A 15906-nucleotide genomic window follows, 5' to 3' on the forward strand; every position below is an offset into this window, starting at 1 on the left:
TAATAGGACCGATGGTAAAGGTAGATTACCCTCTCTGCGACGGATCCTTACAAGGCACCCAGACAGTCGTGCACAATATCTCTGTCTTTTCCTCCTGCGAGTGACGGGGATGAGGGCCTTGTCAGGCGTCCGAAGTAAATCCTTCCCATCCGACTCGTTGAAGAAGAATTCCTCATTAAGATTTAAATTACATTTTAATATAAAATATATATTGTTATTGATGGTGAATATTAATAATGTTATGATTTTAATTTGAATGTATTACTCATTTTGAATTATGAATCAAGAATTCCTGATTAATCACTGCCCTGATATATAGCATTCACACAATAATGGAGTCAGATTGATGAATGTAGTTTATTATTATTCAACATCATTATTACACATCTACAAAATGGAGACACCTCATCCTCAGTCGATGGGGATTTCCACCAACCTACATAATGGTTGGATCATTTCCACTAACCTACATAATGGTTGGATCATTTCCACCAACCTACATAATGGTTGGATCATTTCCACTAACCTACATAATGGTTGGATCATTTCCAAACTAAATGGTGACTCATCCAGTCGATGGGGATTTCCACCAATCTACATAATGTTTGGATCATTTCCACCGACCTACATAATGGATGGATCATTTCCACCGACCTACATAATGGATGGATCATTTCCACCAACCTACATAATGGTTGGATCATTTCCACCAACCTACATAATGGTTGGATCATTTCCACCAACCTACATAATGATTGGATCATTTCCACCAACCTACATAATGGTTGGATCATTTCCACCAACCTACATAATGGTTGGATCATTTCCACAAACCTACATAATGGTTGGATCATTTCCACCAACCTACATAATGATTGGATCATTTCCACCAACCTACATAATGGTTGGATCATTTCCACCAACCTACATAATGGTTGGATCCTTTCCACCAACCTACATATTACACTACAATTTCAACATTTTCAACAAAAATGTAGTGGATTGGTTGAAAAGTGATAAACTTACATACCATGCACTATTTTTACACAATGGAAACTCTTTTTTTCTTTAACCTTTATTTAAATAGGCAAGTCAGTTGAGAACAAATTCTTATTTACAATGACGGCCTACCAAGGAACAGATTTTTACCTTGTCAGCTCTGGGATTCGATCCAGAACCTGTTCGGTTACTGGCCCAACGCTCTAACCACTAGGCTACCTGCCGCCCTATACTGAATTTATAGTTTATCGTACTAAGATGGACCAAGATATGTGTTGCTTTTACACATATTTGTTCTTTTGTTTTGCAAGAGTCTGTTGATTGGTCGGTCATTGTGTTAATTTGTTTTACAATATGTTCAAATCAAATCAAGCTTTATTTATATAGCACACGTCAGACATGGATGCAAAGCAACGTGCTTCACAGGAATTTTTTTTTTAATTAAAAATAAATTCTGAAATATTTACTACACAACAATCATATGGATAACAAACTAAAGAATAACAATAAAAGCTGAAAGACTAATAAGCATTCGAAGGAAATGCCATTGATTAAAATAGTAAGAATAGGACGGAATATCCAACCAAAAATATAAGCTTGTTTTATTACATTGTTAGAAAACAATATAATTGTACCAAAAAATTGGTCGGTCATTGGGTTATTTTGTTTTGCAATATGTTCAAATCAAATCAAGCTTCATTTATACAGCACATTTCAGACATGGCTTCACAGGAAAAAACTAATGGAAAACAATGAAAATAAAAACGAATATTTCCTACACAACAATCATAAGGATAAAAAAAACTAAAGAATAACAATAATAACTGAAAGACTAATGAGCATTCTAAGGAAATGCCATTGACTAAAATAGTAAGACTAGGATGTAATATCCAACCCAAAATATAAGCTTGTTTTACATTGTTTTATAAACATGTATAAAAATTGTCATTTGGTTGCAAATGTTACATGAATTGAAAATGTTATGAAATATTCAATATCAAAGCCAAATGTACACCCCTTTGTTAATAGGTATTAGCAATAATGAACTTAATGGTGGAGCCATGGAATAATAAAACATGTATATTTTGTCAGACTGGATGTTTGAAATATGAGGTGATTTGAGTCATGTTTCTTCAGTAGTGTAATAACAACAATTTGCAGAAGACTGTCATCTACATTTTGGAGTGATGCATTTAAATGTATGGGTCCCCAAAACTAAGAGAAAAGCAACACTTATTTGTCATCACTCATATCGATATCACTTGGAAATAAATTGCGCGAGAGGGGGGGGAGATGAAGTTGCACGTCCTGTTAAAACTAACAGATCAAAAACCACACGGAATCTGGGAAAAATGTGTACATCACCGGTGAGACAACAATTAGTAGCAAACAGCTAACTACATTTTGAAATGTTGCATTTTAATTCACGTGGGTCAACAATGCGGTAAGTGTAACGCAACACTTTTTTGTTGTTAAATAGTACTCTTTCAATTCAGAACCTGGATTTTTCCCCTGATGAGGCTAATATCCATATTACCCTGAAATCAATAGAACATCGTCAAAATACTCATTATTATTTAATTGATATCATAGAACAACTCCTTCATGTATGAATTTTCTGATGTTTAATCAGAGATCTTTTATCAGAGTATCTCTTGTCACATTGTTCACAGCTATGAGATTTCTCACCTGTGTGTGTTCTCCGGTGTCTTTTTAGAGAATCTGATCTGGAGAAACTCTTCCCGCAGTCAGAGCAGTGGTAAGGCTTCTCTCCTGTATGTGTTCTCTGGTGTGATATCAGGTTGTTTGACTGAGTAAAACTCTTTCCACATTGATCACAGCTATAACATTTCACTCCTGTGTGGATTCTCTGGTGTATTCTAAGGGTTACTAAAGAGGTGCATCTCTTTCCACAATCAGAGCAGCTGTGATATTTCTCTCTTGTGTGTGTTCTCCGGTGTGATATCAGGTTGCTTGACTGAGTAAAACTCTTCCCACATTGATCACAGCTGTAAGGCTTCTCTCCAGTGTGTCTTCTCTGGTGTGATTTTAAATGTCCTGACCAAAAAAACCTCTTCCCACAGTCAGAGCAGCTATAAGGTTTCTCTCCTGTATGGATTCTCTGGTGTACTTTTAGTGTATCTGTTCTTGAGAAACTCTTACCGCATTCAGAGCAGTGGTAAGGCTTCTCACCTGTGTGTGTTCTCTGGTGTGATATCAGGTTGTTTGACTGAGTAAAACTCTTCCCGCATTGGTCACAGTTATAAGGTTTCTCTCCCGTGTGTATTCTCTGGTGTGATTTTAAATGTCCTGACCAAAAAAACCTCTTCCCACAGTCAGAGCAGCTATAAGGTTTCTCTCCTGTATGGATTCTTTGATGTATTTTAAGGGTGACTAAAGAGGTGCATCTCTTCCCACAATCAGAGCAGCTGTGACATTTCTCCCCTGTGTGTATTCTCAGGTGTAATATTAGTGTTTTTAAGTGAGCAAATCTCTTTCCACATTGACTACAGCGATATGTTCTCTCTCCTTTGTGAATTCTTTGGTGTACTTTTAGTGAATATGATCTTGAGTAACTCTTTCTAAAGTCAGAGAAGTGGTGAGGTTTCTTCCCTGAGGGTCTCTGCTGGTGTTTGAGATGTTCTGATGTGGAGAGACTCTTCTCTGCCTCGTTAGCGTCATGATGTTGTTGAGGCTCCCCAGAGGATCCACGATAGTCCTGTCTCTCTCCTGTGTGAACAACAAAGTCAGACAGAAGGTTAAAGGCCCACAACAGCAGAAATCAACTTTCTTTTAGCTAAAAGGTGATCCCCATGATGTTGTACAACAATTTACGTCCTTAATGAATGTTTAAATGCTTTTACAAACTTATTTGACAATTATCTTAAAAAGACAGTCAAGTGAGCAACAATATACATATTTTGTCTTATTGTTTTCACAGTAGTTTAACCTCTATGGGCTAGGTGGGACGCTTGCGTCCCACCTACGTAACAGCCACTTGCAGCCTGTGGCGCGATTTTCAAAACCTTAAAAATCCTATTACTTCAATTTCTCAAACATATGACTATTTTACAGCCATTTAAAGACAAGACTCTCGTTAATCTAACCACACTGTCCGATTTCAAAAAGGCTTTACAACGAAAGCAAAACATTAGATTATGTCAGCAGAGTACCAAGCCAGAAATAATCAGACACCCATTTTTCAAGCCAGCATATAATGTCACCAAAACCCAGAAGACAGCTAAATGCAGCACTCACCTTTGATGATCTTCATCAGATGACAACCCTAGGACATTATGTTATACAATACATGCATGTTTTGTTCAATCAAGTTCATATTTATATAAAAAACCAGCTTTTTACATTAGCATGTGACGTTCAGAACTAGCATACCCCCCGCAAACTTCCGGGGAATTCGCTAACATTTTACTAAATTACTCACGATAAACGTTCACAAAAAGCATAACAATTATTTTAAGAATTATAGATACAGACCTCCTCTATGCACTCGATATGTCCGATTTTAAAATAGCTTTTTGGTGAAAGCACATTTTGCAATATTCTAAGTACATAGCCCAGGCATCACGGGCTCGCTATTTAGACACCCGGCAAGTTTAGCACTCACCATAATCATATTTACTATTATAAAAGTTTGATTACCTTTTGTTGTCTTCGTCAGAATGCACACCCAGGACTGCTACTTCAATAACAAATGTTGGTTTGGTCCAAAATAATCCATCGTTATATCCGAATAGCGGCGTTTTGTTCGTGCGTTCCAGACACTATCCGAAATAGTAAAGAAGTGTCGCGCGCATGGCGCAATTCGTGACAATAAAATTCTAAATATTCCATTACCGTACTTCGAAGCATGTCAACCGCTGTTTAAAATCAATTTTTACGACATTTTTCTCGTAGAAAAGCGATAATATTCCGACAGGGAATCTCCTTTTCGGCAAACAGAGGAAAAAATCCCAAAGGCGGGGGCGGTCGGGGTCATGCGCATAAGCCCAGTGTCCCTTGATCGGCCACTTGAGAAAGGCGATAATGTGTTTCAGCCTGGGGCTGGAATGACGACATTCTGTTTTTTCCCGGGCTCTGAGCGCCTATGGACGACGTGGGAAGTGTCACGTTAGAGCAGAGATCCTTAGTAAATGATAGAGATGGAAAAGAAGTTCAAGAAATGGTCAGACAGGCCACTTCCTGTAAAGGAATCTCTCAGGTTTTGACCTGCCATTTGAGTTCTGTTATACTCACAGACACCATTCAAACAGTTTTAGAAAATGTTGGGTGTTTTCTATCCATATGTAATAAGTATATGCATATTCTAGTTACTGGGTAGGAGTGGTAACCAGATTAAATCGGGTATGTTTTTTATCCAGCCGTGTCAATACTGCCCCCTAGCCCTAACAGGATAATGGATGAGTCTAGGCTATAAATAAATTATTGAAGTTGCTGAAACCCGAAGCAGTGTGCCATATTACTTTTTGTCTATTGTTGTACAGCTACAGTGCTGCTCTTTGTTCACAAAACATTAATCCTTGGGAAACATATTATTTAGAAAAGGAATACTTTCACCAAATTGTCTAAATGGATTCTCTGAACATTATTTCACCAGGTTCCCCCATTAGGCAAACCATTAACAGTATTACATTGTCTATTGTTGTATATCTACAACAATAGACATTTAGCATCTTTCACACCCTCTAGAGCCTTAGACCCGCCCATCTCTTAAAGAATTCACATTGGAACATGAGAATGTGGCCATGTGATAAAGCAGTGAGGCTTAAAAAAATAAAGATTTCAACCATAAAATACCCTATTAACTTCAAGTACTAAAAGGTAGTAGATTACAATTAGGAAAAACCTAAAACACATGAAGGTCAAACCAATATCTAGACTGAGGCCTATATCATCAGATCCTTTGAGTAACTCTGGTTCAGGTCATTAAATGAACAAATTCATCTAGCCTGAGAGCATATTTCTGTCCTGCCCTTTGGACCAGGACATGTAATGTTCACGGCCTTTTCATCGAAAAAGTCCCGATCTTCTCCAAAATATATGTTCGCTGGGTTGTGTCCAGTCAAGGGGATGCTTTCACAGCAGAATGCAACTGGCCAGCTCAGCTAGCTGTCTTAACGTTGCTTCATCACGCAACGAGACATCTGTAAACAATGGCAAGCTATAACGGTACACTGGTATTGATGTAGCTACACTTTGCAGCAGTTTATTTACAAGTAATAACCTGGTAAATCTAGACTGTTGAATGGTCCCAGATGGTGAACAGTTTATTTAGTAATAACCTGGTAAATCTAGACTGTTGAATGGTCCCAGATGGTGAACAGTTTATTTAGTAATAACCTGGTAAATCTAGACTGTTGAATGGTCCCAGATGGTGAATATCAGTTGTTTTTCCTCACGGTGGCCGTTGTACATGTTTATGACATGACTCTGAGTCATCAGGTTGCCATGGGCTGCATGGGGTGTTTTGGTTTCACTCTGGGTTGAGTAGACAAACAGAGAGGGGACAAAGTCTGTCCTATTTCAGTGGCTGATAATACAGGGGGCGATCCAGGATTGGTCCATTTTAGTTTTAAACTAATACTATACTGTATATGAGTCTTTCTATTAATAAAGAGGACAATGTGGGACATTGGGATCACATTTGTAAATGACTGGAAACAAAAACACATTTCTAAATGACTGGAAACTAAAGTAAAAACACATTTCATGCAGTTCCACGTGAACTTACAGGAATAAAAGACTATATACACCGAGTGTACAAAACATTATTAACACCTGCTCTTTCCATGACAGACTGACCAGGTGAAAGATATGATCCTTATTGATGTAACTTGTTAAATCCAGTCCAATCAGTGTAGATGAAGGGGGGAGACAGGTTAACCCTCTAGAGTTGATGTCTGCACCCCCACTGAAATATAATTAGCATAATACAACCCCCCCATAAAAATCTATCTGTTTAAGCCGTGGTGAAAGAGCTACAGCGATGTTTGTCAAACAGTGAGACATCTAACAATCAAAGGGCAAACAATTCACACATTGAAATTAGGAAACAATGAATGCGCACTAATTGGGGGGAGACAGCGATTGTGTCTCTGACCAGCTCACATTAAACGACCGTCGGCGATGGCCTTCTGGCCGTCTTTACTCTAGTTAAGTCTTACCAACGTAGTGGTGGTGAGCAAACTGACCATCTGTCACATTCTACAAGATTATTCACTTGGTCTAGTCTTACCAATGTAGTGGTGGTGAGCACACTGACCATCTGTCACATACTACAAGATTATTCACTTGGATCAAGATGGCGCCAGAAGAAATGGCAGCTGTTTTACGGGCGCCCAACCAACTGTGCTATTATGTGTGTTTTTCTGCGTCAATTGTAACTTATTTTGTACATCATGTTTCTGCCACCGTATTGTAGGGCAAAAAAAGAGCTTCTGGATATCAGGACAGCGATCACTCACCTCAGATTTGACAAAGGTTTTTCTTCAACGAGCAGGAAGCACAGGATGTACTTCAGACACCCGACAAGGCCAACATCCCCGTCATTGGCAAGAGAAAGAGACGCAGGTATATAGGAAGGACCAGCCGACGGCAAGAAATCTGCCCTTACCCATCAACATTACTTGCAAACATTGGACAATAAATTAGACTACGATCACGAATATCCTACCAACGGGACATCAAAAACTGTAATATCCTATGTTTCACCAAATCGTAGCTGGATGACGACATGGAAAACATTCAGCTAGCGGGAAATACGCTGCACCGGCTAGACAGAACAGGGGGGCGGTCTGTGTATATTTGTAAACAACTGCTGGTGCACGAAATATAACGAAGTCTCGAGATTTTGCTTGCCTGAAGTAGAGAATCTCATGATAAGTTGTAGACCACACTATTTGCCGAGAGAGTTATTAAAAAAAATTGTGGCTCTTTATTTACCACCACAGACAGACGCTGGCAGTAAGACCACACTGAGTCAGCTGTATAAGGAAATAAGCAAACAGGAAACCACTCACCCAGAGGCGGCACTCCTAGTGGCCGGAGACTTTAATGCAGGGAAATTTAAATCAGTTCTACCAAATCTCTATCAACATGTTACATGTGCAACCAGAGGGTAACAAATTCTAGATCACCTGTACTCCACACACAGAGACGCGAACAAAGCTCTCCCTCGCCCTCCATTTGGTAAATCCAACCACAACTCTATCCTCCTGATTCCAGCTTACAAGCAAAAATTCAAGCAGGAAGCACCAGTGACTCAGTCTATAAAAAAATGGTCAGATGAAGCAGATGCTAAACTACAGGACTGTTTTGCTATCACAGACTGGAACATGTTCCAGGATTCTTCCGTCACAGGCTTTATCAATAAGTGCATTGAGGACGTCGTCCCCACAGTGACTGTCCGTACATACCCCAACCAGAAGCCATGGATTACAGGCAACATTCGCACTGAGCTAAAGGGTAGAGCTGCCACTTTCAGGTGCGGGACTTACAAGAAATCCCGCTATGCCCTGCGACGAACCATCAAACAGGCAAAGCGTCAATACAGGGCTAAGATTGAATCATACTACACCGGCTCCGATGCTCGTCGGATGTGGCAGGGCTTGTAAACTATTACAGACTACAAAGGGAAGCACAGCCGCATGCTGCCCAGTGACACGAGCCTACCAGACGAGCTAAGTCACTTCTATGCTCGCTTCGAGGCAAGCAACACTGCATGAGAGCATCAGCTGTTCCGGACGACTGTGTGATCACGCTCTCCGTAGCCGACGTGAGTAAGACCTTTAAACAGGTCAACATTCACAAGGCTGCGGGGCCAGATGGATTACCAGGACGTGTGCTCCGGGCATGTGCTGACCAACTGGCAGGTGTCTTCACTGACATTTTCAACATGTCCCTGATTGAGTCTGTAATACCAACATGCTTCAAGCAGACCACCATAGTCCCTGTGCCCAAGAACACAAAGGCAACCTGCCTAAATTACTACAGATCCGTAGAACTCACGTCCGTAGCCATGAAGTGCTTTGAAAGGCTGGTAATGGCTCACATCAACACCATTACCCCAGAAACCCTAGACCCACTCCAATTTGCATACCGCCCAAACAGATCCACAGATGATGCAATCGCTATTGCACTCCACACTGCCCTTTGCCACCTGGACAAAAGGAACACCTATGTGAGAATGCTATTCATTGACTACAGCTCAGCGTTCAACACCATAGTACCCTCAAAGCTCATCACGAAGCTAAGGAACCTGGGACTAAACACCTCCCTCTGCAACTGGATCCTGGACTTCCTGACGGGCCGCCCCCAGGTGGTGAGGATAGGTAGCAACACATCTGCCATGTTGATCCTCAACACTGGAGCCCCTCAGGGATGCGTGCTCAGTCCTCTCCTGTACTCCCTATTCACCCACGACTGCATGGCCAGGCACGACTCCAACACAATCATTAAGTTGGTGCCAGAATAACAACCTAACCCTCAACGTAATCAAGACAAAGGAGATGATTGTGGACTACAGGAAAAGGAGTACCGAGGACGCCACCATTCTCATGGACGGGGCTGTAGTGGAGCAGGTTGAGTGCTTCAAGTTCCTTGGTGTCCACATCATCAACAAACTAGAATGGTCCAAGCACACTAAGACAGTCGTGAAGAGGGCACGACAAAACCTATTCCCCCTGAGGAGGCTGAAAAGATTTGGCATGGGTCCTCAGATCCTCAAAAGTTTCTACATCCTGACTGGTTGCATCACTGCCTGGTACGGCAACTGCTCGGCCTCCGACCGCAAGGCACTACAGAGGGTAGTGCGTACGGCCCAGTACATCACTGGGGCTAAGCTGCCTGCCATCCAAGACCTCTACACCAGGCGGTGTCAGAGGAAGGCCCTAAAAATGGTCAAAGACCGCAACCATCCCAGTCATAGACTGTTCTCTCTGCTACCGCATGACAAGCAGTACCGGAGTTCCAAGTCTAGACTTCTCAACAGATTTTACCCCCCAAGCCATAAGACTCCTGAACAGGTAATCAAATGGCTAACTGGACTATTTGCATTGAGTCCCACCACTCCCCCTCTTTTACGCTGCTGCTATTCTCTGTTTATCGTCTATGCATAGTCACTTTAACTTCTTGGGGCTATGTGGGACGCTAGCGTGCCACCCGTGGTGCACCCTATCAACAGCAGGTGCATTTCAAGAGCGACAAATTTGAAACCAAATAAATGTCAAAATTCACATTTTTCAAACATACAACTATCTTACACCCTTTGAAAGATAAACATCTCCTTAATCTAACCACGTTGTCCGATTTCAAAAAGGTTTTACGGCGAAAGCATAAAGTTAGATTATGTTAGGAGAGTACATTGACAATAGCTGTGTGTAATGTTTTGTCAATTCAAAGACAGGCGTCACCAAACCATAAAACCAGCTAAAATGATGCACTAACCTTTTACAATCTCCATCAGATGACACTCCTAGGACATTATGTTAGACAATGCATGCATTTTTAGTTCTATCAAGTTCATATTTATATCCAAAAACAGCGTTTTACTATGGCATTGATGTTGAGGAAATCGTTTCCCTCCAATAACCGGCAGTCAAGTCAGCACCACAAATTAAATAATTAAAATTAGAAAACATTGGTAAAATATTATATTGTCATTTAAAGAATTATAGATTTACATCTCTTGAACGCAATCAACTTGCCAGATTTAAAAATAACCTTACTGGGAAAATCACACTTTGCAATAATCTGAGCACTGCGCCCAGAAAAATATGCTTTGCTATACAGACAAACGGCCATGTTGCAGAGATCTAAAATCGAAAATACTATGTAAATAATCCATTACCTTTGATTCTCTTCATCAGATGTCACTTCCAGGAATCCCAGGTCCATAACGAATGTAGTTTTGTTCAAAAAAGCTCATCATTTATATCCAAAAAGCTCCGTGTTGTTAGCACATGATCTAAGCCAGCCGGACTTCTCGTCATGAACGAGGGGAAAAAATATATTTACGTTCGTTCAAACATGTCAAACGTTGTATAGCATAAATCATTAGTGCCTTTTTTAACCAGAACATGAATAATATTCAAGGTGGACGAATGCATTCTCTTTTATAACGTATTGGAACGAGGGTACCCAACATGAACTCGCGCGCAAGAGTCTAATCGGCCATCACCGTTCCATGGCTCTTGTTCGGTCAGATCTCACAGTAAAAGACTCAAAACACTTTGTAAAGGCTGGTGACATCTAGTGGAAGCAATAGGAAGTGCCAAAACATTAATCAACCCCTGTGTGTTTCAATGGCATAGGCTTAAAGGTCATTCAACACATCAGGTATCCACTTCCTGTCAGAAAATGTCTCAGGGTTTTGCCTGCCAAATGAGTTCTGTTATACTCACAGACACCATTCAAACAGTTTTAGAAACTTTAGGGTGTTTTCTATCCATATATAATAAGTATATGCATATTCTAGTTACTGGGTAGGATTAGTAACCAGATTAAAATCGGGTACGTTTTTTTATCAAGCCGTGAAAATACTGCCCCCTAGCCCCAACAGGTTAACTATACATTCATGTACATATTACCTCAATTAGCCCGACTAACCGGTGTCCCCGCACATTGACTCTGTACCGGTACCCCCTGTATACAGCCTCCACATTGAGTCTGTACCGGTAGCACCTGTATATAGCCTCGCTACTGTTATTTTCACTATCATTTTACTGTTTTTTAAAATGTTATTTCTACCTCTCTTTTTACTTAAAAATTGCACTGTTGGTTAGAGCCTGTAAGTAAGCATTTCACTGTAAGGTCTACACCGGTTGTATTTGCGCACATGACAAATAAACTTTGATTTGATTTACCACCACGTTCTCTCTAAAACAATGATGTGATGATGTGATTAGATTGTTAACGTAGCTAGAACTAGCTGTGGCTCAAAGCAGTCAGACATTCACCCTTACACTACAGAGTTGAAATATCTACCAAACATTTTGAATAACATTGCTTGTGAACATCAAAGCTGTAACGATTTCCCACTGGCTTTGGTTAAAGGCAAATACAAACACATACTAGTATTCATCTCTCCTGCTGGAGTCGACACAACGTCATCATCTCCATGGCTTCTTCTCTGGTGAGCTCTCATTGGCTATTTCTGATCACCGTTCTCACCGTCATTGCACATCTCACCATTAAAAAAAGCATTGCAGAATATGTGCAGATAAAATCAAACATGCTTGAAAATATCGGGATGTCTGGGACTGCTCAAAGATGTGATCAGTAGCCTTCAGATTGTGTCTCTGACACGCTCACATTAAACGAGTGTCGGTGACGGCCACACACCCCGAGTAGGCAACGACATGGGGACTTCGTCCCGATCACAAAAACTTGTCAGACAGCTAAATCGAGGCCAAAATCATGTAGTGTACACACCCCTTCTTGTACTGTGCCACCCCCACAGCCTCCGCAATGGATTAGTCCACTGAAACAGCGCAAGACAGGTGTCTTGTGCCATAAAAAAACAAATATAATTTGCTCGACTAAAAAGATGTTGGTCGACCAACAGCCTATCGACCAGTCGACTAAATGGGGTCAGGCATTATAGACATTGATTCTTGAAGAATAGAACTTATAAATGCCTCAAATGTTTCAACCTGTATGCTCTATGCCCATCAGAAACCAAAACATAAGCTTGTATAACGCCACTGTTCATAAACAAGCACTGTATAGCCTCAATCTGGTTAAACTATCGTAATGACATCATGGATGGCCAGTCCTTGTTTCATAGTGTAGTGAATTCAGGGGGTAGCCCTGAGCAGAACTCAAACCTGGGTCCAGTGACAATCAAGCTTATGACAGTACTGTGCAGCCGTCTTCATAGACCTGGCCAAGGCTTTCGACTCTGTCAATCACCGTATTCTTATCGACAGACTCAGTAGCCTTGGTTTCTCTAATGACTGCCTCGACCTGGGTCACCAACTACTTTGCACACAGAGTTCAGTGTGTCAAATCGGAGGGCCTGTTGTCCGGAGCTCTGGCAGTCTCTATAGGGGTACCACAGGGTTCAATTCTCGGGCCGACTCTTTCTCTGTATATATCAATGATGTCGCTTTTGCTGCGTGTGATTCCCTGATCCACCTCTACGCAGACGACACCATTCTGTATACTTCTGGCCCTTCCTTGGACACTGTGCTAACTAATCTCCAAACGAGCTTCAATGCCATACAACACTCCTTCTGTGGCCTCCAACTGCTCTTAAACGCTAGTAAAGCCAAATGCATGTTTTTCAACCGGTCGCTGCCCGCACCCGCCCGACTAGCATCACCACCCTGGACGGTTCTGACCTAGAATATGTGGACAACTCTAACTACAAATACCTAGGTGTCTGGGTAGACTGTAAACTCTCCTTCCAGACTCATATTAAACATCTCCAATCCAAAATCAAATCTAGAATCGGCATTCTATTTCGCTCCTTCACTCACGACGCCAAACTTACCCTAGTAAAACTGACTATCCTACCAATCTTCGACTTCGGCGAAGTCATCTACAAAATAGCTTCCAATACTCTACTCAGCAAACTGGATGCAGTCTATCACAGTGCCGTCCGTTTTGTTACCAAATCACTTTATACCACCCACCACTGCGACCTGTATGCTGTAGTCGGCTGGCACTTGCTACATATTTGTCGACAGACCCACTGGCTCCAGGTCATCTATAAGTCTATGCTAGGTAAAGCTCCGCCTTATCTCAGCTCACTGGTCACGATAACACCCACCCGTAGCACACATTCCAGCAGGTATATCTCACTGATCATCCCCAAAGCCAACACCTCATTTTGCTGCCTTTCCTTCCAGTTGCTGCCAATGACTGGAACCAATTGCAAAAATCGCTGAAGCTGGAGACTTATATTTCCCTCACCAACTTTAAACATCAGCTATCGTTGCAGCTGTACATAGTCCATCTGTAAATAGCCCACCCAATCTACCTACCTCATCCCCATACTGTTTTTATTAACTTTTCTGCTCTTTTGCACACCAGTATCTCTACTTGCACATCATCATCTGCTCATTTACCACTCCAGTGTTAATCTGCTAAATTGTAATTCTTCGCTACTATGGCCTATTTATTGCCTACCTCCTCACGCCTTTTGCACACACTGTATATAGACTTTATTTTTTTCTACTGTGTCATTGACTTGTTTATTGTGTTATTGGCTTGTTTATTCCATGTTATTCCATGTGTAACTCTCTGTTGTTGTCTGTCACACTGCTTTGCTTTATCTTGGCCAGGTCACAGTTGTAAATGAGAACTTGTTCTGGTTAAATAAAGGTAAAATAAAAAACATTAAAAAAACTTATGCCAAGATGTCTTAACTTCTTGACATGGTTGCTACAATAGCTTTCTCTATGAATTTGAGAGTGGTTACATTTCTCCAGCCCCCATCCCCCAGCTGTTTACCAAACCAAGTCTCTGGGCTGCCATTTTGTTGCTGTTTAAATCCTAGTTTGTCCCTTTAAAAAAAGCCACACATCAATCAACCAATATGCAGTTGAAACAATAACAAAGCTGTAATTCCACCACTGTTTTGGTAATAAGATGAGGGATGGGGCTGGAGAAATGTAACTACTCTCAAATTCATCTACAGACCTATGGATGCAAGGACTGACCATCCATGATATCAACATTATAGTTTAAACCATGTTGAGGCTATACAGTGTTGATTTACATTGTTTCTAAACATTGGAGTAAAAAAAGCTTATTTGGGGTTTTGATGGGGTACAACAGAACTAAGCTCATGAGGCATGTGTTATATTCTTCAAGAATCAATGGCTATATATAAATAATTTAAAGTCAAAATATGGATGTAAGTGCAGATTTCCCCTTTAACACCACATTTCAGTTCAACAACTGCAGAGTTTGTGCCTCTGTTTTTAAGACAGTACTTACTAGTGTTAATCAGGGCCCGGTTTTTCAAAACCGTTTCACGGCTAACTTCATTGTTAGAACCATTGGACGGCATAAGTTGCCTTTGGGAAACCGAGCCCAGATATCCAGTTTCCTCCTCCTCCCTTTTCGATGTGACAGTCATCTCCCCCTCCTCCTCTTTCACTCCATAAACTGCATCCTCCTCTCTCTCTGCCGCCTCTTCTTTTACTGTAACATCCTCCTCCTCTTTCACTCTGAACGCGTCTTCCTCTTCCTTCACGGTAACAGCCACAACCTCTATTTGTTTTTGTATTGTAACAGCCTCCTCTTCCTCCTCCTCTTTCACGAGAGTTTCTTTCTCCGTCCAGCAGACCTCTTCTTTAGCAGGAGAAGAGTAGCTTTGTGAGCTCATGGTCGGAGATGTTAGCTAGCTAGGCTAATGCTAATTTAACCAGCCCGCTAGCTGACCAATAACAACACCGTAAATATCAAAATAAATCGGATAACTAATTTGACGACAGAAGTGGGTTTAAAACACAGTGGCTAATATACACTAAATCGTCTAAAGAGCTTTCTTGTTTCGACTATTTTGTGTAGCAAGACACCGAGGTGGTTGACGAACTGTTGTTGCTGTTGAAAGCAGCGTTCCGTCCACTACATTATACGTGACACTAACAGCATCGCCTTAAAGCCTCAGATCGCCATCTGCTGACTGGAGTGGGTAAAATATTGTTATGATTATAACATTTCTTGTCACCTTCAATTATTGCAAATGTTCTCATAAAAAGTCTATTTCAACACTCTGTCTGCTCAGGCAAATTTGCCGAACTCCTAAACTTGGAACCAATCAGAAGTCCCGTACATACCCCTGGTGATGTAGGCAGCCAATGGCCTGCTTTTATCTACTATATAACTACAGCCTCTTGTGAAAACGTGAGCTGCTGTCTGATGAAGAGAAACATATTT

At 41.1% G+C, this 15906-nt stretch overlaps 1 protein-coding gene across 1 annotated transcript; it reads right to left on the minus strand.

Annotated features, from left to right (window-relative positions):
- Nucleotides 1–343: 343 nt before the first annotated feature.
- LOC106592137 (uncharacterized) lies at nucleotides 344–15589 on the minus strand. The gene is made up of 2 exons (XM_082967888.1): nucleotides 14962–15589; nucleotides 344–3729 (listed from the first exon to the last, which is right to left on the minus strand). The coding sequence occupies exons 1-2, from the start codon at nucleotides 15350–15352 to the stop codon at nucleotides 2603–2605; spliced, it is 1518 nt and encodes a 505-aa protein (XP_082824014.1). The 5' UTR covers nucleotides 15353–15589; the 3' UTR covers nucleotides 344–2602.
- Nucleotides 15590–15906: the final 317 nt, after the last annotated feature.

The sequence above is a fragment of the Salmo salar genome, chromosome 02 (assembly GCF_965601325.2).
Source record: "Salmo salar chromosome 02, fSalSal1, whole genome shotgun sequence".
Lineage (NCBI taxonomy): Eukaryota > Metazoa > Chordata > Actinopteri > Salmoniformes > Salmonidae > Salmo > Salmo salar.